The following is a 25,362-nucleotide window of genomic DNA, read 5'->3' on the forward strand; positions in this document are numbered from 1 at the left end:
GTGTCCCAGCGATGTTCCCTAAAGCGCTCTGCTAGGAGGCATCCAGTCATGTCCTACCTGCCTATCTTCTTTTCCACCTATTCAATCCACCCTCCCCACTGACCTATCACCTTCATTCCCTCACCCATTCACCTATTGTACTCTATGCTACTTTTCCCCACCCCCACCCTCCTCTCATTTATCTCTCCACCCTTCACTCTGCCTGTATTCCTGATGAAGGGATTTTGCCCGAAACGTCAATTTTACTGTTCCTTGGATGCTGCCTGAACTGCTGTGCATTTCCAGCACCTCTAATCCAGAATCTGGTTTCCAGCATCTGCAGTCATTGTTTTTACCAAACTGCAGAGCTAGGCTGAGTAGTGGCAATTGGCGTTTAATGCAGAAAAGTGTGAGGTGATTCACTTTGGAAGGAGTAACAGGAATACAGAGTATTGGGCCAATGGTAAGATTCTTGGTAATGTGGAGGAGCAGAGAGATCTTGGTGTCCATGTACATAGATTCCTGAAAGTTGCCACCCAGGTTGATAGGATTGTTCAGAAGGCGTATGGTGTGTTAGCTTTTGTTGGTAGAGGGATTGAGTTTCGGAGCCATGAGATCATGGCTGTACAAAACTCTGGTGTGTGCCCACTTGGAGTATTGAGAACACGTCTGGTTGCCGCATTATAGGAAGAACGTGGAAGCATTGGAAAGGGTGCAGAGGGGATTTACCAGGATGTTGCCTGATATGGAGGCAAGGTCTTATGAGAAAAGGCTGAGGCACTTGATGCTTTTTTCATTAGAGAGAAGAAGGTTGAGAGGTGACTTAATAGAAACATACAAGATGATCAGAGGATTAGATAGGGTGGACAGTGAAAGCCTTTTTCAGTGATGGTGATGGCTAGCACGAGGGGCATAACTTTAAATTGAGGGGTGATAGATATAGGACAGATGCCAGAGGTAGTTTCTTCACTCAGAGCATTAGGGGCGTGGAACACCCTGCCTGCAACAGTCATAGACTTGCCAACTTTAAGGGCATTTTAATGGTCATTGGGTAAACATGTGGATGATAATGGAATAGTGTAGGTTAGGCGGGCTTCAGATTGATTTCACAGGGCCTGTACTATGCTGTAATGTTCTATGTTCTAAAACTTGATAGGCCTTGAGGCAAGAAAAGGGGCCGCTGAAATACTTGACAGAAATTGCGATTTTCCAGAAACTTTAAGATTCAGCCAAAAGTCTCTGACATTTGAAGGAAGTCACTATTGTCGAAGTTTATGAATGATAATGACATCTAAATGGAAAAGCAGCAAATTTAATAGGCAAGCTGACTAGAATGATAACTTTTCTACTCAGAAGTAATCTAATTTTTAATAAATAAATACTTAGTAATGCTGTCATATTATTGAGGAGTCTTGATGAGGATTTGGACATGCATAGTGAAATGGCAAATGGAATATAATATAGAAAAGGTTGAGGTTATCTGCTTTGGTAGGAGCTGCAGATGTGCAGCATATTTCTTAAATAGTAAATGTTTGGGAAGTGTAGATATACGAAGGGGCCTAGATGTCCTTGTCAGTAAGTCTAATATGTAGGTTGCAGATTGCTTTTAGGAAGACTAATGAAATATTGGATTTTTTTGCAAGAGGATTTGAGTACAGGAATAGTGAAGTGTTGTTTCAAATGCATAAGATCTTGGTTAGACCATACCTAGAATATTGTGTGCAGATTTGGTTCCCTTTTAGAAAACTATTATTGCCATAGAGAGATTGTAATGAAGGTGCCGCAGACTTGTTCTTGGGATGCTTGATCTGTCCTCTGAAGGGAGATTGGGAAAACTGGGCCTTCATTCTCTAAAGTTTCAAAGAATGAAAACATATCTCAATGAAACCTATAAAATATTTGAAGCGGTAGATGGAATAGGTGTTGTTAAAATGTTTCCACACAATTTAAAAATAAGGGGGATGCCACTTAGGTCCAAGATGAGGAGAAATGATGTTACTCAGAGTTTTGTGAACCTTTGGAGTTCTCTACCGGCACTGTGATAGTTCAATCTTTGAGTATGTTTAAGGTAGAGATGGATAATATATCTGATGACCAGTGGGATACAGAGTTAGGGTGAGTAAAAGGCATTGAAGTGTTCGATCAGCCATGATCTTATTGAATGGCAGGGCAGGTTCAAGAGGCTGAGCAACCTATTCCTGTTCCTTGATTCCTACATTGTATTTATAATATTCAGTTAGCAGCCTCGTAATTGTACTTGATGCTTTCAAAAACTTGAGCACAATACTTCCTCGCAACCACTGATGATTACAATGAAATGACACTGACAATTGCTCAAAATGATGAAGGAGCAACACTCCAAAAGCTCATGCTTTCAAATTAACCTGTTGATTTATAAACTGTTGTGTGATTTTTAACTTTGTCTACCCCAGTCCAATAGCGACTCCTCCACATCATGGCTTTTAAATTTGTAATTGTACCCAGCCTCCACCACTTCCTCTGGCAGCTCATTCCATCCACATACCATCCTCTGTGTGAAAAAGTCCCTTTTAAATTTTTCCCCTCTCACCCTAAACCTATGCCCTCTAGTTCTGGACTCCCCCACCCCAGGGAAAAGACCTTGTCTATTTACCCTATCCATGCCCCTCATGATTTTATAAACCTCTGAGGGGTGTAAGGTCACCCCTCAGCCTCCGAAGCTCCAGAGGAAACAGCCCCAGCCTATTCAGCCTCTTCTTGTAGCTCAAATCTTCCAACCTTGAACATTTCTGTCACCTTGACTTTCTTCCATATGCTGTCATTCCAGGCCCTATACCTTCTCAAAACGTAGCAGATAACCTCAAATTCCTCATCTCTGCCATATCTAGCCTTCCAACCTGCTGCTTTCTTCAAGGGCCAGTTCGCACATGTATAACACGGGACGTAATGCACAGACGAACACAACTTCTTGAAAATCCATCCCTTTATGCAAGGTGGTAATTTTAAATCATAGAGGAGATCAGCCACAACAGTGTGTTTATTCCACACTGTGGTTGTCATGCCAAGCTTATGTCTTGGCAAATAATCAAGCCCAGGTGCTTAAATTTCATTCATAGTGTCATTGCATCTTAGTTGGTCCAGAAAGGAGCAATGCAGGTATATGGACTGCTTGCCATACATCTTTAACCCATTATTTTTAAGGACATTTTGCCATCAACTTTCTCTTTCCAGTAGCTCTTCCACACTTTCGTGATGACTGTCACAATATATACATACAGTATGTGCCAGGGTGGGTCTGACTTCAGTACCAACTCAAGCTGAAAACTGAGCTTTGGTGGATGCTAACTTTTAGCTCAGACTTTTGGTTTGACTTAGACATGCTACTCTGGTAATTGCCTATCTCTCTCTCTCTCTCTCTCTCTCTCTCTCAGGCATTCTCAGATCTTTCTCCTTGGTAAACAATCCAACATTTTTTTTAAAATCCATATCAACGAAGGACAGATATAAGTCCCTTTGTCCCTTATAATATCTAATGGCAGTGTGATCCTTCCAGGCATGAAGCCGAACTGCCTATTACTGGCGTCCATGACTGTTCTTAGGCAAGAGTCCATCATATGTTTCCACCCCTTGAAGATGTAATACATCAATTTCACCACATTCTTGAACATCTCCCTTCTGTTAAAAAAACTAATACCAGGATAATTTCTTTTGGTTCATCTGGCAAACCTTTCCCTGACCTTGACTACAGATGACTCAGGGTTTCTGTTTCCATGTTGCCAAGGACCTTCCAGGCCTCCATTGAGATCCTATCCAGTCCTTGAGCCTTTCTATACTTCACTCAGCTCACAGCCACTCTAACGTATTTATTTTACAATGTCAGTTATAGCAGGACAATTCTTTTCTCTGTTGATCTGTTGTCCCAATTTTCTAAATCGGTACTCTTTGTTCAGCTGCTCTTCAAATTAGGAGAGCCTTTTTTTTATTGCTTCTGTACTTGTGAAATTATACTCTGCACTATCTTTGATCTGTCTTATATGGTTCAAATCTTCGTCAGCTCTTTTTCTTTTTCACGATCCTGGACACCTCATTGTGGCCACCTTTTGACTCAATTCTTTTGTACTTCTGTTGCCTCAGCCTTGAACCTTCATTGCAGGAGTTTTGGTCATCATCTTCTCCATTTCATATTTGGTTGATACATCTTGAAATAAGAAATTAACTTTTTTCAAAGCAATAAAATAATTATTTAATGTCAGTGGATTCTGATGTTTTTCAGATATTGACGAGTGTGTTCAGAATGGTCAAATCTGTAAATATGGACGTTGTGTGAATACAGAAGGCAGTTTCCAGTGTATTTGTAATGCTGGATTTCAGCTGACACCAGATGGTAAAAATTGCATGGGTACGTAAAACATTTGAACACAATAAAGTCATATCAATGAACATTTGCTTGTGAACTTTAAGTTTTTTTCTTCTGTTAATATTGTCTGCATTTTTAAAACTTGTCTTTATAAATTTATAAATTAAGACATTTTTGTTTAATTATCTATTAAACTGTTGTCCATTGGCAATGTTTAGATAAAAATAAATGCTGAGGTATAAAATGGGTTTTGATATTTATGCAATTTATTACTGTAAAATTCTATTTCAGACCAGGATGAATGTTCCCAGAAAAACATGTGTATGAATGGAATGTGCATCAATGAAGATGGCAGCTTCAAGTGCATCTGCAAACCTGGCTTTGAGTTAGCTTCTCATGGACGCGTATGCATTGGTAAATTTGTTATTAGAAATTAGCTGCATTTTAAAAAGTCATTGGACATATAATGGTTACAGCTGGGAAAGAGGCCATTCAGCCCTGTGCCAGTAAATATCCGTTTAGCTCATTGAGTCCACACTGTCTGCCTGCAACACAATCCAATTAGTCTGATTTCCATTCTGTATCCCTGAAACCTTCAAATGGATTCCCTTCAAATGCTCATACAATTTCTGTTTGAAATAATGTCATTTCTTCTTGCTATCTCATACAGAAGTTATCACTTGCTGCGTAAAAACAAATTATACCATCTGCATGATCGGGACATCTGCTCTTTAGAACTGTGCCATTATGTCTACATTGTTTTTCTCTATCTTCTGCTAAGATGCCTCACTTCACACTTCTCTATGTTAAATTCCGTCTGCCATGTGTCAGCCAACTCTATTGACTACCTTTGTTCTTTTGTAGTCAATTGCAATCATCTTCACTTATCTGCAGTTCTGATCTTGTTAGGTACTGATGACATTAACTGAAAAAAAGTAAGCAAAAAGATTCCAAGCAAATGGTCAACAGAACCACAGCATATAGTTTCACATTTTACAATAAAGCACAATTTTTTATGTTTAGAATAAACAAAACAGATAATCATAGCAAGGTATGTCATAACTTTGCATTTGTTTTAATCCATACTCACCACATCACCCCACTCCACCAATTTCCCCGTTATGTAACCACCAAAGCGCCCAGAGGGAAGTGACCCATTGTTTAAATTCCGCCACCTATTTTAAAAAAACAATCTGCAGTCCTAGTCCTGAATATTGGGGAATACCTCATAGAGTCATAGAGATATACAGCACAGAAAGAGACCCTTCGGTCCTACTCATACATGCTGACCAGATATCCCAACCCAGTCTAGTCCCACCTGCCAGCACCTGGCCCATATCCCTCCAAACCCTTCCTATTCATATACCCATCCAGATGCCTTTTAACTGTTGCCATTGTACGAGCCTCCACCAATTCCTCTGGCAGCCTATTCCACACACGCACCACCCACTGCATGAAAAGGTTGCCCCTTAGGTCTCTTTTATATCTTTCCCCTCTCTCCCTTTATCCTCTAGTTCTGGATTCCCCCAGCCAAGGGAAAAGACTTTGTCTATTTACCCTATCCATGTCCCTCATGATTTTATAAACCTCTATAAGGTCACCCCTCAGCCTCCGATGTTCCAGGGAAAACAGCCCCAGACTATTCAGCCTCTCCCTGTAGCTCAAATCCTCCAACCCTGGCAACATCCTTGTAAATCTTTTCTGAAACCCTTCAAGTTTCACAACATCCTTCCAACATGACCTCCCAACTCCTGTACTCAATGCTCTGTCCAATAAAGGAAAGCATACCAAACGCCTTCTTCACTATCCTACCTACCTGCGACTCCAATCCTTGTAAATCTTTTCTGAAACCCTTCAAGTTTCACAACATCCTTCCAACATGACCTCCCAACTCCTGTACTCAATGCTCTGTCCAATAAAGGAAAGCATACCAAACGCCTTCTTCACTATTCTATCTACCTGCGACTCCACTTTCAAGGAGCTATGAACCTGCACTCCAAGGTCTCTTTGTTCAGCAACATTCCCTAGTTACCATTAAGTGTATAAGTCCTGATAAGGTTTGCTTTCCCAAAATGCAGCACCTCACATTTATCTAAATTAAACTCCATCTGCCACTCCTCAGCCCATTGGCCCATCTGATCAAGATCCCATTGTAATCTGAGGTAACCTTCTTCACTGTCCACTACACCTCCAATTTTGCTGTCATCAGCAAACTTACTAACTATACCTCTTAAGCTCACATCCAAATTATTTATATAAATGACGAAAAGTAGTGGACCCAGGAGCAATCCTTGTGGAGCTCCACTGGTCACAGGCCTCCAATCTGAAATACAACCCTCCTCCACAGCCCTCTGTCTTCTACCTTGAAGCCAGTTCTGTATCCAAATGTCTAGTTCTCCCTATATTCCATGAAATCTAACCTTCCTAACCAGTCTCCTGTGGGGAACCTTGTCGAACACCTTCCTCACATCTTTATAGATCACATCTATCTCTCTGCCCTCATCAATCTCTTTGTTGCTTCTTCAAAATGCTCAATCAAGTTTGTGGGACATGATTTCCCACGCACAAAGCCATGTTGACTATCCGAATCAATCCTTGCCTTTCCAAATACATGTACATCCTGTCCCTCAGGATTCTCTCCAACACCTTGCCCACCACTGAGGTCAGGCTCACTGGTCTGTGGTTCCCTGGCTTGTGCTTACCACCTTTCTCAAATAGTGGCACCTCTGTGTATCTTTGTTCTCAAAAGTAGCATTTACCACAATTTTCTCTTTAGAGTAAGAAATTGCCATCTTACTTTGACTGGCTCAGACCTACGACAAAATGGCTGATTTTTAACTGCCCTCTGAAATGGCCTAGAAAACCATTCAGTTATCTCAACCACTAGAAACAAAAGAAAGGAACGAAACCAAACAAAACATCCTTGCATTGATGAAGCCATCAAATATGATAGCAGCAAACACAGCTCTATTAAAGTTCTCCATTGCTAACGTTTGTGGGAGGGGGGGGGGGTGCTAATGCCTAAATTGGGAGAGCTGTCCCACAGATCAAGCAACAGCCTGACATACTTAATACTCATGGAATAATAACTTTTAGAACCAGTAGTACAGCACAGTGGTATACAGTCGGATGAGAGCTGTTTTCAGAATCTTCAATGTTGACTCCAGAACTTAAGAGGTCTTGTCGGCATCAGGTTAAACATGGGCAAGGAAACCTCCTGCTGATTACTGTGTCTTACCCCACCCCTCAGCTGATGAATCAGTGCTTCTTCATATTAAACAACACTTTGAGGAAGGATTGGCCGGCATGGATGTGTTAGACCAATGCTGTACAGCTATATGACTTTATGACTGAGTGTGATATGAGCAGAAAATGTAGCCTGGGTTGGGGACTTCACTGCCCATCATTGAAAGTGGCTCAGCAATATCACTACTAAATGAGCTAGCTGCTCGACTGTATCTGTGGCAGGTAGTGAGGGAAACAATAGGAGGGAAAAGTATATTCGCCCTTATTCTCACCAGTCTGTCTGCCAGAGTATCTGATCGTGACAGTGTTTGTAAGAATGATCACCAAACAGTCATTGTGGAGACAAAGTCTCATCTTCATACTAAGAATATCCACCGTTGTGTGGTGTGGCACTAGCAACGTACTAAGTAAGATAGACATCAAATCGATCGAGCAACTTGAGACTGGTCACCCTTGAGGCACTGTGGGCCATCATCACAGCCAATTTGTACTCCAATACAATTTGTAACTTTGTGGCCTGGCCAATGCTCCAATCTACCATTACCATCAACCCTGGTTCAATGGAGAGTGCAGGAGGTCATGCCAGGAAGGGCACCAGACATGCCAAAAGATGAGGTGTCAAGCTGGTGAAGCTACAAAGCAGGACTAATTGTGTGCCAACAGCCTAATCAGCAAGTGATAAAAGAGCTAAATGATTCCACAACCAATGGATCAGATCTGAGCTCTGCATACCTGCCACATTCAGTTGTGAATGGTGGTGGACAACTCACTGAAGGGGGTTTCTCCTCAAACATCCCCATCTCAATAAGTCCAGTACATCAGTTTAAAAAATAAGGCTGAAGTATTCACAATGATCTTCAGCATGAAGTGCTCAGTGGTTAATATATCTCAGTCTCCTCCAGAGGTCCCAAGCATCATAGGTAGCATTCTTCAGCCAATTTGATTCACTCCACGTGGTATAACAAATGTTTGGAGGCTGCAAGTGCAAAGGCTATAGGCTCTGACAGTATTCTGGCAGTAATATTAAAGACTTGTACTCCACAACTTCCCATGCCGTAGCCACTGTCCCAGTACAGCTTCAATACTGGCATCTACTGAATTATGGATTGATTATATACTGTCTGTAGGTAGCTGCAGCCTATCTAGATTCTGCAACATGTTTATTAGCACAGTCATTTTGGTCAAGGCTTGCCTTGGTTTCCCAGCATGCTTCAGTTATTGTCCAATCTTTGTAAATCCATCATAGGACCGTCCAGCCACAGTCCTATACTTAAAAAAAAGTACAAATTCAACCCTGACAATTACTGCCCTACCAGTCTACTCTCAATCATCAGTGAAGTGATGGAAAGTGTCGTCACAAGTGCTATCAATTAGCACTTGCTCAGCGAATTTCAGCTGGGCCAGTCAGCTACTGACATCATTACAACATTAGTCTAAGCATGTTCAAAGGAGCTGAATTCTACAGGTGAAGTAACATCACGGCTGCATTTGACTCAGTCTGGCATCAAGGGGTCTTAGCAAAACTGGAGTCAATGGGAATCAGATTATCACTATGATAATTGGAGTCATACGCGGCACAAAGGAAGATGACTGTGGTTGTTGGAGGTCAGTCACCTCAGCACCTCAGGTTAGTGTCTTTGACTCAGCCATCTTCAGATGTTTCCATCAATGATCTTCCCTCAGTTATTAAGTCAAAGTGGGAATGTTTGCTGATGTTTACACAAATGATCAGTACATATTTGTGACTCCTTAGATACTGAAGCAGCCTGTGTCCAAATGCAGCAAGACCTTGATCGTGTCTGGGTTTGGAGTTGACAAGTTGCTGAGGCACTACATTTTAAACCCAGAAATATTACCATATAGAAGGACAAGAGCAGCAGATCCATGGGAACCTCACTTCAGGCTTCCCTCCCAGCCACACACCATCCTGTCTAGGAAATATGTCACTATTTCTTCAGTGTCGTTGGGTTAAAATGGAGGAATCTCCTCCATTTATTAGCAGAGTGTGTTTAGAAAAGCACATGGATTGCAGTAGTTTAAGAAGGTAACTCACTACCACCTTCTCAAGGGCAACTAGCTATGGACAATAAATACAGGCCCATCCAGCAACACTAACATCCTAAAAATGAATTTTTTAAAGAAAACTCCCACATTAGATGGCATTACCATGGCTGAATCTCCCATTAATAATTGTGGACCTACTATTGAGCAGAAAGTATATTGGATTAGCCTATATAAGTAGCGTGGCTGCAAAAACTGATCAGAAACTAAGAGTTCTGTAGTGAGTAATTTATCTCCTGATTCTCCAAAATCTCTCCACCATATCAAGGCACAAATCAGGTGTATGGTAGAATATCCCCTACTTGCCTGATGAGTGTGACTCCAGTAGTACTCAAGAACATTGCTGTAAACCAGTAAAAAAGCCCACTTGATTGGCATGGTATACATATTCACTCCAACGTTGATGCTGTATGCACGACAGAAATTCACCAATGCTCCTTAGGTTGCACCTTTGAAACCATTCATCATTTACCACCATTTAGAAGGACAAGGGCAATAGTTACATGTGAACACCACCACGTCCATGTTCTCGTCATAGTTGCACACTATCATGACTTAGAAATATATTGCACTCCTTCAGTGCGAAATTGAACTAGACTCATCATATAAATATAATGGCTAGAAGAGCAGGTCAGGGGCCAGGAACATTGCAGCAACTAACTCACCTGACTCTTCAAAGTGTATCCACTGTTTACATGAAACAAGTGGGGAGTGTGACAGAATACTTGCCTGAATAAGTGGTTCAGATGACACCTCCCACCTACCAGGAACTATCTCGTTGGAAATGCCAGACTCTGCTCACAGTTTTAAACAGGAGTTAACACTTGAAACCACACAATATGAATTCATTGAGGAGAAGCTATTTGAGACACTGACTATATAGTATTTTTTATGATGAAGAAAATATTAACTGTCCTACCTGTCGCATAATCACCACATCCTGCCTCCGCAACTCTCCCAGCCTCGTTGATAGTGTTGTAAGGTACGTTAGGCTCTCAAGCTTTTTTAGCAGATTTTTTAGAAGAAAATCTCCAAAATTAAAGTGTTTCATAAAAACTGACCCAACATATATGTACTCAATTGTGTAGGTTGTTCTGCAAATCAAACAACACATCACACTAGCAAACACTGGTGCAAGCTAGCGATGGGGACAAATATAGAACTCCACTGGCAGCCTTCAGTCATTAATCTGTGTACACGTGGTCTCAAAGTAATGGTAGTTCTCCAACTCATATTCTCCTGGGCTGTCAGAGCAACTGATTTCAGATTCAGCACTGCTGTGCCCAATTTAGGAAAAAGGAAAAGGAGCATGCCTTTCCATCTGCCTGCTCAACAAGGTACTGCATATTAGGCTACTTAATAAGACAAGAGTCCTTGATGTTGGAGGTAGAATATTAGTATGGATAGAAACTGATAGAAGACAGAGAGTTGGGGTAACTAGTAGAAGACAGAGATTGAATATTTTCAAGATGGCAACCTATAATTATTGGAGTACCACATGGATCAGTGCTGGAGCTGCAGTTATTTATAAAATATATTACTGACATTGAGGAAAGTGAATATATTGTAACCAGTTTTGCAGATGGCACAAAAACAGATTAAGCAAGTGAGGTTATACACTTTGGCAATAAGAATAGAGGAGCTAATATTATTTAAATGGAGAAAGACTACAGAATGCTGCAGCCCCGAGAAATTTGGATGTCCTCATAAATGTATCATAAAAGCTAACATCCAAGTTCCGCAGGTAATAGGGAAGGCAAAGGGAAATATTGGCCCTTATTTAAAAGGGAATGAAGTAATAAAATAGGGAAACTTTGCTCGTTAGATCACAATACAATACTGCCAACAGGTTTTGTTCCCTAATCTAGTGATTGGAGGCAGTCTAGAGAAGGTTCACAAAGTTAGTCCAAGATATGGAGGGATTTTATTATGCAGTGAGGTTGAGTAGATTCAGTCTGTACTCTTTTGGAGTTTAGAAGAATGAGAGAAGACCTTATTGAAATACAGCATTCTTAGGGGTTTTGACAGAATCATACTTATGGAGAAGAGGCGGAAATGTGAAATTAAGAATAATCAGATTTGCCATGATTTCACTGAATGGTAGAGCAGACTCATGGGCCAAGTGGCTCTTTGTCTCTACATAAAACCAGGTCACTGGTTCACTGCGGTAGAGACATAAAGAAAATTCAAACTTCAAGAATAACTATGATGATGTACAGTTAATGGACGGTCAGACAAGTATGGACCAAACATCATAGCTTGATTGCTGGCAAGGTACAATATTAATACAGTAGTCAAGGAACCTATGTTGCCTCTTCTGCTGAATTCACTGTCTCTCTGATGCCTTAGTAAGCTGCACATATGCCTTCCTTTGGACCAAGGACATGGAGATCGTGGAAATCTCAACCCCGGAGACCTATCATCCACCTGCACCCCTCATGCCTGATTAACTTCTTCTCCTAGCCCCTAACCATGCCTCTGAAATTGATATTAAATTCCTCTTGAAGTATGCATTCCACTGTTTTGGCACTTCCAAGAGTTGGCCTCGATAGTCATGTTGAGGCGTTTTTGTTCAATCTGAGTTAGCATACAAACTCAACGCACTTTGCAATTTGACACATGGTACCTTGATGAAGTCTTGCTTGAAGCCAGTCTGCATTATATATCAATGCCTCTGCACCAGCAGTGATACTCCAAGTAAAGTTAAAGAAGCATTCTATGTTAATTTCAGCAAGACCATCAAAGTAATGCCACAGCAAGCTCATCATCCTTGCTGATTTCATGTTCATGTCCAGGCAAATGTGAGGTGATGCATTTTGGGAAGTCTAATTCTAGAGCGAATTATACCGTAAACGGAAGAGCCTTGGGAAAAGTTGATGAGCAGAGAGATCTGGGAGTTCAGGTCCATTGTACCCTGAAGGTTGCTGCACAGTTGGATAGACTGGTCAAGAAGGTATATGGTATGCTTCCCTTCATCGGACGGGGTATTGAGTATAAAAGTTGGCAGGTCATGTTAAAATTGTACACGATGTTGATTCGACCGCATTTAGAGTACTGTGTACAGTTCTGGTCGCCACATTACCAATAGGACGTGGACGCTTTGGAGAGGGTGCAGAGAAGGTTTACGAGGATGTTGCCTGGGATGGAAGGTGCTAGTTATGAAGAGAGGTTGAGTAGGTTAGGTTTGTTTTCATTAGAGAAAAGGAGATTAAGGGGGACCTGATTGAGGTCTACAAAATCATGAAGGGTATAGATAGAGATAAGCTTTTTCCCAGGGTGAAGGATTCAATAATGAGAGATCACGCTTTCAAGGTGAGAGATGAAAAGTGTAAGGGGATACACACTGCAAGTATTTTACACAGAGAGTAGTAGGTGCCTGGAAAGCGTTGCCGGTAGAGGCAGGCCCGGTAGATTCATTTAAGATGCGTCTGGACAGATGCAGGAGTAGGTGGGAAGCAGAGGGATACAGATGCTTAGGAATTGGACGACAGGTTTAGACAGTGGATTTGGATTGGCTCAGGCTTGGAGGGCTGAAGGGCCTGTTCCTGGGCTGTAAATTTTCTTTGTCCTTTGTTCTTATGTTGATGCAGGCTATCACACATGGAGGGCAATGTAGTGTCATTGCGATTGGTCAATTAAACTGCAATAGCAGCTTCTCTCAAAGCGTAGCATCAACATGGACGCACCCTAGATTTAAACGTTTTTGATCTGAAACAAATAAAAGCAGAAGTTGTTGGAGAAACACAGCAGGTCAGGCAGCATCTGTGGAGTGTATGCCATCACCATCACTGAAGTGGTATTAGACAAACTAATGAACAAAATATTACTTAAATGGAGAAAAAATTCAAAAAGATGCAACACAAAGGGACTTGGGGATATTTGTTTAAAAACAACAAAAAAAGCCAGCACACTGATGCAGCAGGTAGTCAGGAGAACTAATGGAATGTTGGCACTTATTTCAAGGGTTTTGGAGTCTAAGAATAGGGAAGTCTTATTGCAACTGCACAAGGTGCTGCTGAGAACATATCTGAAGCAGTTTTAATCCCCTTATTTAAGGAAAAATATCATTTCATTGGAGGCCTTTATTGTTAAGGGCATTGAGTCAGGACGTCATGTCGCAGCCTTATAAAACTTTGGCTAGGCCTCGCTTAGAGTATTGCATTCAGTTGTGGGCACCACATTACGGGAAGCATGTGGAGGTTTTGGAGAGGGTGCAGAAGAGCTTTACCAGGATGCTGCCTGGATTAGAGGGTAGGAGCTATGAGGAGGGGCTGGACAAACTAAGGTTGTTTTCTCTGGAGCAGCGGAGGCTGAGGGGACACCTGATAGGTCATAAAATTCTGAGAGGCATTGATAGCATTGACGGTCAGAATCTTTTTCCCAGAGTTGAAATGTCTTAATACTAGAGGACATGCATTTAAGTTGAGAGGAGGAAAGTTCAAAGGAGATGTGAGGGGCAAGTTTTTGACACAGAGTGGTAGGTGTCTGGAACACACTGCCAAAAGTGGTGGTGGAGGTAGTTACAATAGTGGCATTTAAGGGGGTTTTAGAAGTGCACATGAATAAGTAAAGAATGGAGTGATATGGACCATGGGCAGGCAGTAGGGATTAGTTTAATTTGACGTCATGTTTGTCACAACATTGTGGGTTGAAGGACCTATTCCTGTGCTGTACCATCCTATGTTCTACATAGATTCTATATATCGGATAGACAAAGTAATCACCAGGTAGAAAAAAAATCAAATGCCATCAAGCAAAGCACTTGCTGAAGATCATCTAAGTGCAATGAAGAACTAATGGTGAGTGAACAAGGGTTCAGAAACTGCCACAAAGCAAGACCTGAAGGCTGTCTGTCAAGTTCTGTGATCTAGATAAAAACAATGACTGCAGATGCTGGAAACCAGATTCTGGATTAGTGGTGCTGGAAGAGCACAGCAGTTCAGGCAGCATCCGAGGAGCAGTAAAATCGACGTTTCGGGCAAAAGCCCTTCATTAGGAATAAAGGCAGAGAGCCTGAAGGGTGGAGAGATAAGCTTGAGGAGGGTGGGGGTGGAGAGAAAGTAGCATAGAGTACAATAGGTGAGTGGGGGAGAGGATGAAGGTGATAGGTCAGGGAGGAGGGTGGAGTGGATAGGTGGAAAAGAAGATAGATAGGACAAGTCATGGGGACAGTGCTGAGCTGGAAGTTTGGAACTGGGGTGAGGTGAGGGAAGGGGAAATGAGGAAACTGTTGAAGTCCACATTGATGCCCTGGGGTTGTACAGAGGCAGGCACTGAGGAAGCAAATGTGGCTGTGGTAGCGAGTTTGTTTCAGGACATGGTTGAAGAGCTTCAGGGCAGAGGAAATGACCTGGAAGTTACAGTGGGAGAGGGACTCCTTGAGATTCTTGTAGAGAGAGGAGGAAAACTTCTTCAAGGCAGGCATCCTTGCAACATGATTCACAGTAGGGTTAAAATCAACTAGGTAAAAACAATGTTCTGTGATCTGCCTATGGTTCCAAACCAACCACAACACCTACCCTCTCAGTAGATGGCAAGCAGCTCCAAACAATGATATTCAGTTTTGTTTAGCGGAGCACTTTAATAATCCCCTGAACCAGTGATCCACAGGGAGTGATGACACTATTGAATCAATTCTGCATCAAGTGCTGGATGAATTTGCTATTGTTTCCTGTCAAATCAGTAAGTCAGTAAGAACAAAAAGCAACTTGACAGCATTCCACCTGAAGTATTCAAGTGTAAAGGAACTCGCCATGGTTATGAAACTTCTCTGCTTAATCTGGAATCAGGCATTGTGGTACAAGTTTACAGTGAAATTTCCATACTCACCTATAAAACACGAAAGGAAGGGAATCAAGTCCATCTTTGACAATTATTGTGGCATTTTACTTCTCTTCATAGCAGAAAATAAGTTTGTAGGTTTATCACTCACTTTACAGATTTGATATGCCCAGAATGACATTGTGTAGTTTTTCTCGTGCACAAAGAACAGTCACTATGATCTTTGCAGTTTATCACACTTAAGATTGGTTTTGCAAACAGAAGAAGGACATCTGCTTTGTGTTTATTGACTTCATGATGGCCTTTGGAAAGTACTGTGCAGAAATAACTAATCTGAAAGGGTAATCGGGACCATATCATTTCATAACTGCATGATGGGCAGAGTGATGCCTTATTAGATGTTTTTCCTGACAACACTAGCACCAGGAAAGACTCTGTAATGGCTCTAGTTTTGTTTGTCATCTTTTTCCCAATGCTCTTGTATTTATTTAAAGATCCTGATGTTGGCATACACTTTCAGTGTAATTGGCAACCTCTTCAATTTTCACAGGCTTGCACAATGGTTATAACAGTTACAAAGTGAACTCTCGTTTGCCATGATTGTTGTGATAACACATTCCATGGATGGCAAACTATTTGTTGGCTGCTTTACCCAACTACAACCTTGCAATAATTCTGAAAACAACAGAGGTCTTGGACCAACCTTCCCCTGGCCACAATCTCTGAGACCCCATTCATCTCAATCAACTAAATACCATCAACTCAATACGAGATTCTGCTTTTTTAGGAGTATTTTCTCCAAAAATACCACCTTGTGGACTAATGAAACTGCCCATTGCCTGGCAAAAGCAAGCTGCTCATTTAGCTGGCTAACCCACAGGCTTTGAAAAGAGTATGAAGTTGTTTCAAGTCTACTAAAAATTGGATCTCAAAACATCTTTTATATGGCTGTAAGATGTAGACAACCTACTAGTGTCTCAAAGCGATATGTACATTCCAGTTTTGTTCCTGAGGATCAATGGTTCCAAACCATTGAATGGCAGGACAAAACTCCTAACACCAAATTTCATGGAAGATACCGCCCATCTAACAGCAAGAATATGCACATTTGACCCCTTTTTGGCTGCTTTCCATCTCATGAGTTGACAGATTGCGCTGCTGTGGTTAGCTCTGTATTGAACCTAGTTTGACTCAGGCACTCCATTCTGTCATGGTTCCCTTACACATTTGCTGCAGAGCAAGATCGTTAGCTAAGAAAATGCAGGAACATTTAAGTTAGACCCCACCAAACAGGAGAATAAAGCAACCCTAGGCAGATTCAAATAGAGGAATTGCTACCATCAAATGATCTCCATATTTGGAAACAAAATCAAGTCATGGTTGAGCAAGTGTACCGCCAACAAAATGATTGACTTCATCCACCCCTCCGGAAGTGACTTCATATGTAACATTTGCAATTGAAACTGAAGGTCAGTATTGGATTTAACATTACATATGAGACAGCACCAATTAGACAAGTGAATATTTTGCCCCTTTGCTGAATGCAAATCTGTTAAATGATGACAGAATCCTTAAAATTCATTTTATATGTAAAATACCTTTTCACATACATATGTCTGTACATGTCATATCCTTCCTTAGGACAATGAGTGACATATGTCAATTGTGGAAACTTATTCAAATATTAGTGTCAAAACTAGATTTCTACTTGCTGAATTTTGTGTAGACTAATTGTAAACTAATCTTTAAGGAAATGTTGCTATGCACTAGGCTACAGAATTAGAAGAAGGCCTACAGATTGTACTAGTAATGAGTTCTCAAGTACAGACATCGTGTAACATTCAAGATGCAATAAATCACGATTTACCCTTAACCAAGATTCACTTAAGCTTATTTAGTGCAATGCATTTTCAATTATTTTTATGTTATCTTAATGAGTATATGTTCTGCTTTTATAATAGACATTGATGAGTGCCACACACCAGGAATTTGTATGAATGGGCGGTGTGTGAACACAGATGGCTCCTACAGGTGCGAATGTCCTCCTGGCCTAGCTATTGGACTTGATGGACGAGTCTGTGTTGGTAAGAAAATCGATTGAAATATATGCAATAAACAAGGTTTTGAAAAGCATGTATAAAGTATTTTAAAAACCATTGAAAATATTTTGTATTGTTCAAACTCACTTTACATAAGCATAGAGGAAGCTGAAATGTTCCTTCTTCAAGTTATTTCAAATTTCAACTTGTGTGCTTCCAATTTCCTTTCAAGGAGTTAACCATTAGTCTCATCCTGTAGAACCAAAACTGGTTTTCCTCCTAAAGTAATTTCATTTGATGCATGTGACATCAAATATAAGGTAGTAATAATAATACAATGTTATTAACTATAGTTAATAAATTGGTTATTATTGGTTATTAAATACAGTTATAGAATTACATAGCATAAAGCAGACCCTTGTGTCAACTAGTCTTGGCCAACCAGATATTAAACATAGAACATAGAACAATACAGCATTGTTCAGGTCCCTCGGCTGACCTTTTATCCTACTTTAAGACCAAACTAACCTACATACCTCACATTTTATGATCATCCATGTGCCTATCCAACAATTACTTAAATGTATGTCATGTATCTGACTGTACTACCACTGCTGGCACCCACCACTCTCTGTGTAAAGAACCGACCTCTGATAACTCCTCTAAACCTTCCTCCAATCACCTTAAAATAATGACTCTTCGTGATAGCCATTTTCGCCGTGGAAAAAAGTCTCTGGCTATCCATTCTATCTATGCCTCTCATCATCTTGTTGTACACCTTTATCAAGTCACCTCTCATCCTTCTTTGCTCCAATGAGAAAAACCCTAGCTCCCTCAATCTTTCTTCATAAGACAAACCCTCCAGGCAGTAGTCTGGTAAATCTCCTCTGCATCCTCTCTAAAGCTTCCACATCCTTCCTGTAATGAATCGAATCCAATGTTCCAAGTGTGGTCTAACCAGGGCTTTTTAGAGTGCAGCATAACCTCAAAGCTCTTCAACTCAGTCTCCCTGCTAATGAAAGCCAATACACCACATGCCTTCTTAACAACCCGATCAACTATATTGTAAACTGATCTAGTCCCATTTGATCGCACTTGGTCCATATCCCTCTAAACACCTTTCTATTCATGTACCCAGATGCCTTTTAACTGTTGTAATTGTACCTGTCTCCACCACCACCACCTCTGGCTGCTTACTCCATACAAGCACCACCCTCTGCATGGAAAAAGTTGTTGCTCAGGTCCCTTCCTAATCTTTCCCCTCTCACCTTTGCCCTCTAGTTTTGGATTCCCCTAACCTGGAAAAAGACTTTAGTTATTCATCTTATCCATGCACATCCTGATTTTATAAACTTCTGCAAGGTCACCCCCTCGCCTCCGATGCTCCAGAGAAAAAAAACGAGCCTATTCAGTCCATCCCAATAGTTCAAACACTCCAATCCCAGCACATCCTTTCCTCTCCCACGTGGTTGAAGATGCCCTCCAACACATCTCATCCACATCCCGCACCTCTGCCCTCAAACCCCACCTCTCCAACCACAACAAGGAAGAAATCCCCCTCACCTTCCACCCACCAACCTCTGCATAAACCGCATCATCTGCCGACATTTCCGCCATCTACAAACGGACTCCACCACCAGGAATATATTTCCCTCCCCACGCCTATCTGCTTTCCGCAAAGACTGTTCCCTCAGTGACTACCTGGTCAGGTCCACTCTCTCCAACAACCCACCCTCCCTTCACCTGCGCCCACACTTCCCCCCTCAACTCCATCCAAGGTCCCAAAGGAGCCTTCCACATCCACAAATGTCATTTATTGTATCCGTTGCTCCCGATGCGGTCTCCTTTACATTCGGGAGACTGGACGCTTTCTCACAGAGCACTTTAGGGAACATCTCTGGGACACCTTCACCAATCAACCCCACCACCCTGTGGATGAACATTTCAACTCCCCCTCCCACTCTGCCGAGGACATGGAGGTCCTGGGCCTCCTCCATCGCCACTCCCTGACTGCCCGATGAATGCAGGAAGAATGCCTCATCTTCTGCCTCGGAACACTTCAACCCCAGGGCATCAATGTGGATTTCTCATTTCCCCACACCCCTGCCTTACCCCAGTCCCAGCCTTCCAGCTCAGTACCGTCTTCATGACCTGTGCTACCTGCCAATCTTTCTTCCCACCTATCCGCTCCACCTTCCTCACCGACCTATCACCTTCATTCCCACCTCCATCCACCTATTGTATTCTTAGTTCCTTCTCCCCAGCTCCACCCTCCCTCCCATTTATCTCTCCACCCCGGAGGCTCACTGCCTCATTCCTGATGAAGGGCTTTTACCCAAAAATGTCGATTTTCCTGTTCCTCTGATGCTGCCTGATCTGCTGTCCTTGTCCAGCACCACTTTAATCTTGAGTCTGATCTCCAGCATCTGCAGTCCTCACTTTTGCTTGTAGTTGTTTGCACGTCAGTGATGCAGGTCTTTTCATGGGTTCAATGTTCTTAGTCATTGTGGACATCCACTCAAAATGGCCGGACATGCGTTGAGTTCATTTGTCAAACAGAGAGATGAGAGAGAAACTGCATACCTTTTGCAACACATAGACTCTCAAAAGTGTTGGTCACAGATAATGAACCATTGTTTACCAGCAGGAACTTGAGTATTTCCTAAAGGTGAATGGTATTTGTCATATAAGAACAGCATTATCCATTATCCAATGGTTTAACAGAAAGAGCAGTCCAAACTCTAAAGGCAGGTTTAAGAAACAACCTACAGCTTCACTAGTCCCGGTTCCTATAGGACCACCCCTCATGCAACGACCAGGATTGCTCCAGCAGAGTTGCTAAAGGGGAGAAGACACTGCACCAGGTTAAACCAGATTTTCCTGGACCTGGGGGTGGGGTGAAGTGGTATCAGAAATGCAAGTGCCGGACAGGTGACTCCACTAAGCGAGAGAGGTGGTTTACTTCAGTTGATGAGGTTTGGTGTCAGAACCACAAGAATGGCCCTGTATGGGTATGATGCATGGTCAATGCATGATCAGGTCCAATGATGCATAACGTTTGGATAAGTGTGATGGTCCTGAACAAATATGTGGACCATATGAAAGCTGCAAACAGTGTGAGAGCAAAACATGTCTGGCTCCTCAATGGACTTTGCAACTGTTCTGGAACCCGTGGGTTCCTCTCCATCAACTGTTGAGGATAACTTGGAATTTAAGATGGACACGGCAGTTGTTGTCACCTCGATGCCATTGCAGCCTAAAGAGGAGAATACATTTCTTCTGAGTCGATCCGTGTGCAAGAGACAAGCTTGTATATTACAAGCCACCTATATCAGAGGCCAAGTTGGAGGAACCTGACCCAGTGTTAAAACACCCTAGGAGGATCTACAATTAAAAAAAAGGCCTATATCCTCAGACTCAGGGGAAGAGATGTAGTGATTGTAACAAGGTCAGCCAGGTGGACCTCATAGAATATGAGTTTTGGATTGGGGCTGTTAATCTGTTCCAATCAGGAAGCCTTGGCAGGCAGATATAAACAGGAATGTCTTAGAGTGGTCGGAAGGTGGGAGGGATGTGGGCTTGCTAGGTCTGTATTGTATGCACTGTTTTTTCTGTAACTGGATTGGCTTTTTATGGACAAATGTTATTGTCGCTGTCTCATCATATGTGTAAACTGGTTGAACGGTAGGGTTTGGGGCCTGGCTTTGCTGCTCCTCTCCCTTGTAAAATTGCTGTTGTATACAGCTGTAAATGTTAACTGTTTTTTGTAAACTGTGTTTTGTAATTTATTTAATAAAATAGAAAAAAACAGGAATGTCCTGCGCACACACAACATGGGTGCTGGAGTAAAAATAAGCACTACCGCAGTTAGGCGGTAGTGTTGGGTTATAAAAAACGAAAAAAAAATAAACAGGGGGAATGTCAGAGGTTCTGTTCACTCTGAGAGCTAGCACTTAGGGAGCTAAATCAATGTCAAAGGCTCTCCACATTTAAAAGCCTCTTGAGCTGGAGATCTAGCTGCTGATGTTGCCCAGATTAACTTCTTGTTCCATTACTGCCATTGCTTTTTTAAACAGCACTAGTTTATTTTTCTGATAAAGGATGAAATATCACCTGAAATATCTCAACTTTACCTCCACTGATGCGGACTGACCTATTCAGTGTTAACTATTTTCCACTTTTACATACGTGACAATTGTTCATTCTCTGGGGCCAAAATCCATCTGTATGAATCTTCAGTATTTCTACATCATGCATGTACCCCAATCCCAATGTTTCTAAGACATTGGAATATAAACCATTTAATTCTGAGATTACAACTGCCAGGATTTAGTTGTGAGCAGGAAACCTGCCCTGCCTCACTTCTGATGACAGCATAATGCCATTGGGAATCTCAGTTCCCAGTAATGCTTGTCTTGCCTTCCTCGAAGGCTTGAAAATCTCATTTGTGTCTGAATCAGAATTTCTATCAGGAGTTTTGAAACTGTAATCTTTCCTTTCTATATTCAAGCATTCCTTCCTAATTTTATTTTGTCTTAATTTCTCCAGTTTGTTTTTTTGAATGTGTTTTACTCTGTGTTATAACTTTGCTCTCACTAAATTATTACTTATATGTTTATGTTGTTAAACAGATACTCATATGAGAAGCACCTGCTATGGTGGTTACAAGAGAGGCCAGTGTGATCGCCCATTACCAGGAGCCTTCACCAAATCTCACTGTTGTTGTGCCAATACTGATCACGCCTTTGGAGAGCCTTGTCAACCTTGTCCAGCAATAAATTCTGGTGAGTACTTTGTTGTGTATAACTGCTGTAAAATAAACCATGTTGATTTATTATCTTGTTCAGCAATTGCTAAGACAAAATAAAGAAGTCTGAAAAGAATTTAAAAATACAAATGAAAGAAAAACAGCTGTCACATCATGATTTACAAAGGTTTCATTATTATCGCTTACTTATTCAGCAAGCACATGTAGTTGCATTTTAAAATGGCAGAAAAACACATGTCTGCTCAATGCATTTCAGCATTACCAATCAGGTGTCATTAAATTTAAAGTAAATAGAACATTGATGTCATTATAGCGGGGGAAACAACATGAATCACACCATAAATACATAGTCCAGTTTTAAAAATATATTGTTCTGGACCCTGAACAAAAAGAGCAAAAGTAATATCTTTGTCTTGTCTTGGCATTTACACTAATTAATTGTGTCGCTCAGGAATGCACATCAACAAAAATAACTGTGTGCATAAATGTTTTAAAACCTCATGAAGTCATAATTCTTCTTGTCTTGTGGTGAAATATCATGAAACATTTTGATGATCAAGTACTAAGATCTGCATTCAATCTCTAGCAGTGGTAGCACTGTTCCGAAATACCCCCTGCATACCAGTTTGTATTTAAGTAACTGCAGATCCTCTCCCATATTGCTATCTGTCCTAAGAAGTACTTACTTAGGACTTCCAAAAGACACATCTTGTAAAAAGAAACTTTCACTTTAGTATTCCCACTTCAGGAGAACCAACAGCCAAATATTTGTCTCCTAATTTACATACCCAACAGTAACATTCTTCAAATGCTAGGTAGAAACTGAGCAGTCAAATCTGGCAAGTAGTTTCATGTATAATGGCTCCATTATTTGTGACTTTCTTTCATAATACGATATTTGCTGTATTATGTAATGTTATACAGTTAGAGGATTCATTGAAAAATGGATTAAAACTTGAAAAACATTGTGTCAAAATCATCTGTAGTTAATGTTCTTTGTTATAAACGCTGCCTGTATGGGTGCATTATTTTATGTTGTAATATTTTGTAAGTCATTAGCTTTTTTAAGAAAAAATAATTGTTTGACAACAGTGTTGTGTTCATGTCACCATTCTTCACTTGAATTCAGTGCCCTTTTTAGTGTTTGTCCAATGCAAATGACTGCTATTTTAAATGTGTTAGAATTCAAATAGATTTAAATAGTTTTAACTATATATCACACAGTTTGGTGCAGATTTGTTCAACAGTGCACTGAAAGTAGCACCCAGAAGCTGTGGATCTTGGATGGCAATCTCTCAAACAGTATCATAGGTCACTTGTCACTTTCTTGATCTTTACTGTCAGCTTCACAGGAAATTATTTGCTCTCAGCTCATTATACAGCAACTGATGGATTGTTATAAGGAACTTTGTGTAACTTTGAAAGGTTACAAACAGTTAAGAACAGGAGTAGGCCATTCAGCTTTTGGAGCCTGCTCTGCCATTCAATACAATTATGGCTGATCTGATTGTAATCTCAAATCCACATTCTTTCATAGCCCATTAACCTTTCATCACCTTGCTTAACTAGAACGTATCTGCTTTTACTGTAAGGAATATTCAAGGAATCTGATTTGACTTGTATTATTCCAAAAGGTAACTTTATTTAAACAGAATTCAAGATCACATTCTTATATCTTTCAGCCCGTAAAGTGTGCACTGTTCTCATCTCATTTCCTTCCACTTGGCTCATAGATTCTAACAAAGTTGCCAATGCAAGTTTGCATCTGAACTGTTTGGTAAGAGCACTGGAGATTTATACCATTCCTGACCTGGAAGAAGTGTTTCCCCCAAGAAGTGGGAACGACGTGCAGGCATGACTGGCATATGAATCCAGGATTGCCTGTCTAGTAGGCAGGCACTTTAACCAACTAAGCCAATGCGCCACTCCACACTCTTATATTGAGCTCTATTTCATTAAAGGCAAGTAACATGAAACTCATCCCTATAGATTTCTAGTTCTCTAAATTTGTACAACCAATTCAAACCCAATTAACTCTTAATTAATATATTCATCACTTGCTCTCTCATTCCATTATGTCTCAGGCATTCCTTCAGAACATAATTAAATGATAAGAGATTCTCATTTTTACTTTTCTTTATAAAAAAATGACAGCATAACATGTTGGCTTTGCACTTTAAATTTCCAAGTGTCCTTTGGCCAGTATGTCCAACATTTTCTTAGAACTTGCTGCTTTCCTTGTACACAATCAGACAGCTGACTACTTCTGAGGAGAAAGTGAGGTCTGCAGATGCTGGAGATCAGAGCTGAAAATGTGTTGCTGGAAAAGCGCAGCAGGTCAGGCAGCATCCAGGGAACAGGAGAAACGACGTTTCGGGCAGGATTCCTGAAGAAGGGCTTATGCCCGAAACGTCGTTTCTCCTGTTCCCTGGATGCTGCCTGACCTGCTGCGCTTTTCCAGCAACACATTTTCAGAGCTGACTACTTCTATCCACCCATTTCAGTTTAGAGATCTCTACAATCTGTTTTAATACTGCAATATCAATTCCCATACATTCTGTTTGATTTTGTTATCCAAAAGTGACTTGTAATCAATGTGTCACTCAGTGAGTATTGTTGCTGAATCACTTTTTGAATTTCTTCCAAGAAAGCAAGAAAAATGCCATATTTCACTATGATGTGGAGATGCTGGTGTTAGACTGGAGTGAACAAAGTTAAAAATCACACAACACCAGGCTATAGTCCAACAGGTTTATTTTGAAGTACAGGCTTTCGAAGCACTGCCCATTCATCAGGTAGCTAGTGGGGCAGGATCATAGAACACAGATTTATAATAAAAGGTCAAAGTGTCATACAACTGATGCGATGTTTTGAACAAACCTAGATTGCTGTTAAGTCTTTAATCACTTAGAATATGTTGCAGGTTTCAATTGATTAATATGTAAATCCCAGAGCATTTTGCAAGTCACATTCACGAGATAACTTAAGGTTTCATTAAAAAAATGACATCTCAGCTCAGACAATGCATTAAAGGTGTGAGGTTAGAGTCTGTCTGTATTCCAACCTTGAGTCAGTCTGGTTCTATTTCCAAAGTGGGAACTTATAAAATGTCACTTGGACTGACAGCCTACCAATTGTGTGACTTTTGAACA

General features: G+C 41.0%; 1 protein-coding gene across 1 annotated transcript in view; it reads left to right on the forward strand.

The window, feature by feature from the left end:
* The window catches only part of LOC122542423 (fibrillin-1-like), a 598,619-nt gene that overhangs the window by 238,878 nt on the left and 334,379 nt on the right, over positions 1-25,362 (forward strand). Inside the window, exons 13-16 of the mRNA XM_043680114.1 lie at positions 4,232-4,357; positions 4,607-4,729; positions 17,365-17,487; positions 22,074-22,226. Coding sequence (XP_043536049.1) covers positions 4,232-4,357; positions 4,607-4,729; positions 17,365-17,487; positions 22,074-22,226 — 525 coding nt within the window. The remainder of the gene's footprint in view (positions 1-4,231; positions 4,358-4,606; positions 4,730-17,364; positions 17,488-22,073; positions 22,227-25,362) is intronic.

The sequence above is a fragment of the Chiloscyllium plagiosum genome, chromosome 40 (assembly GCF_004010195.1).
Source record: "Chiloscyllium plagiosum isolate BGI_BamShark_2017 chromosome 40, ASM401019v2, whole genome shotgun sequence".
Lineage (NCBI taxonomy): Eukaryota > Metazoa > Chordata > Chondrichthyes > Orectolobiformes > Hemiscylliidae > Chiloscyllium > Chiloscyllium plagiosum.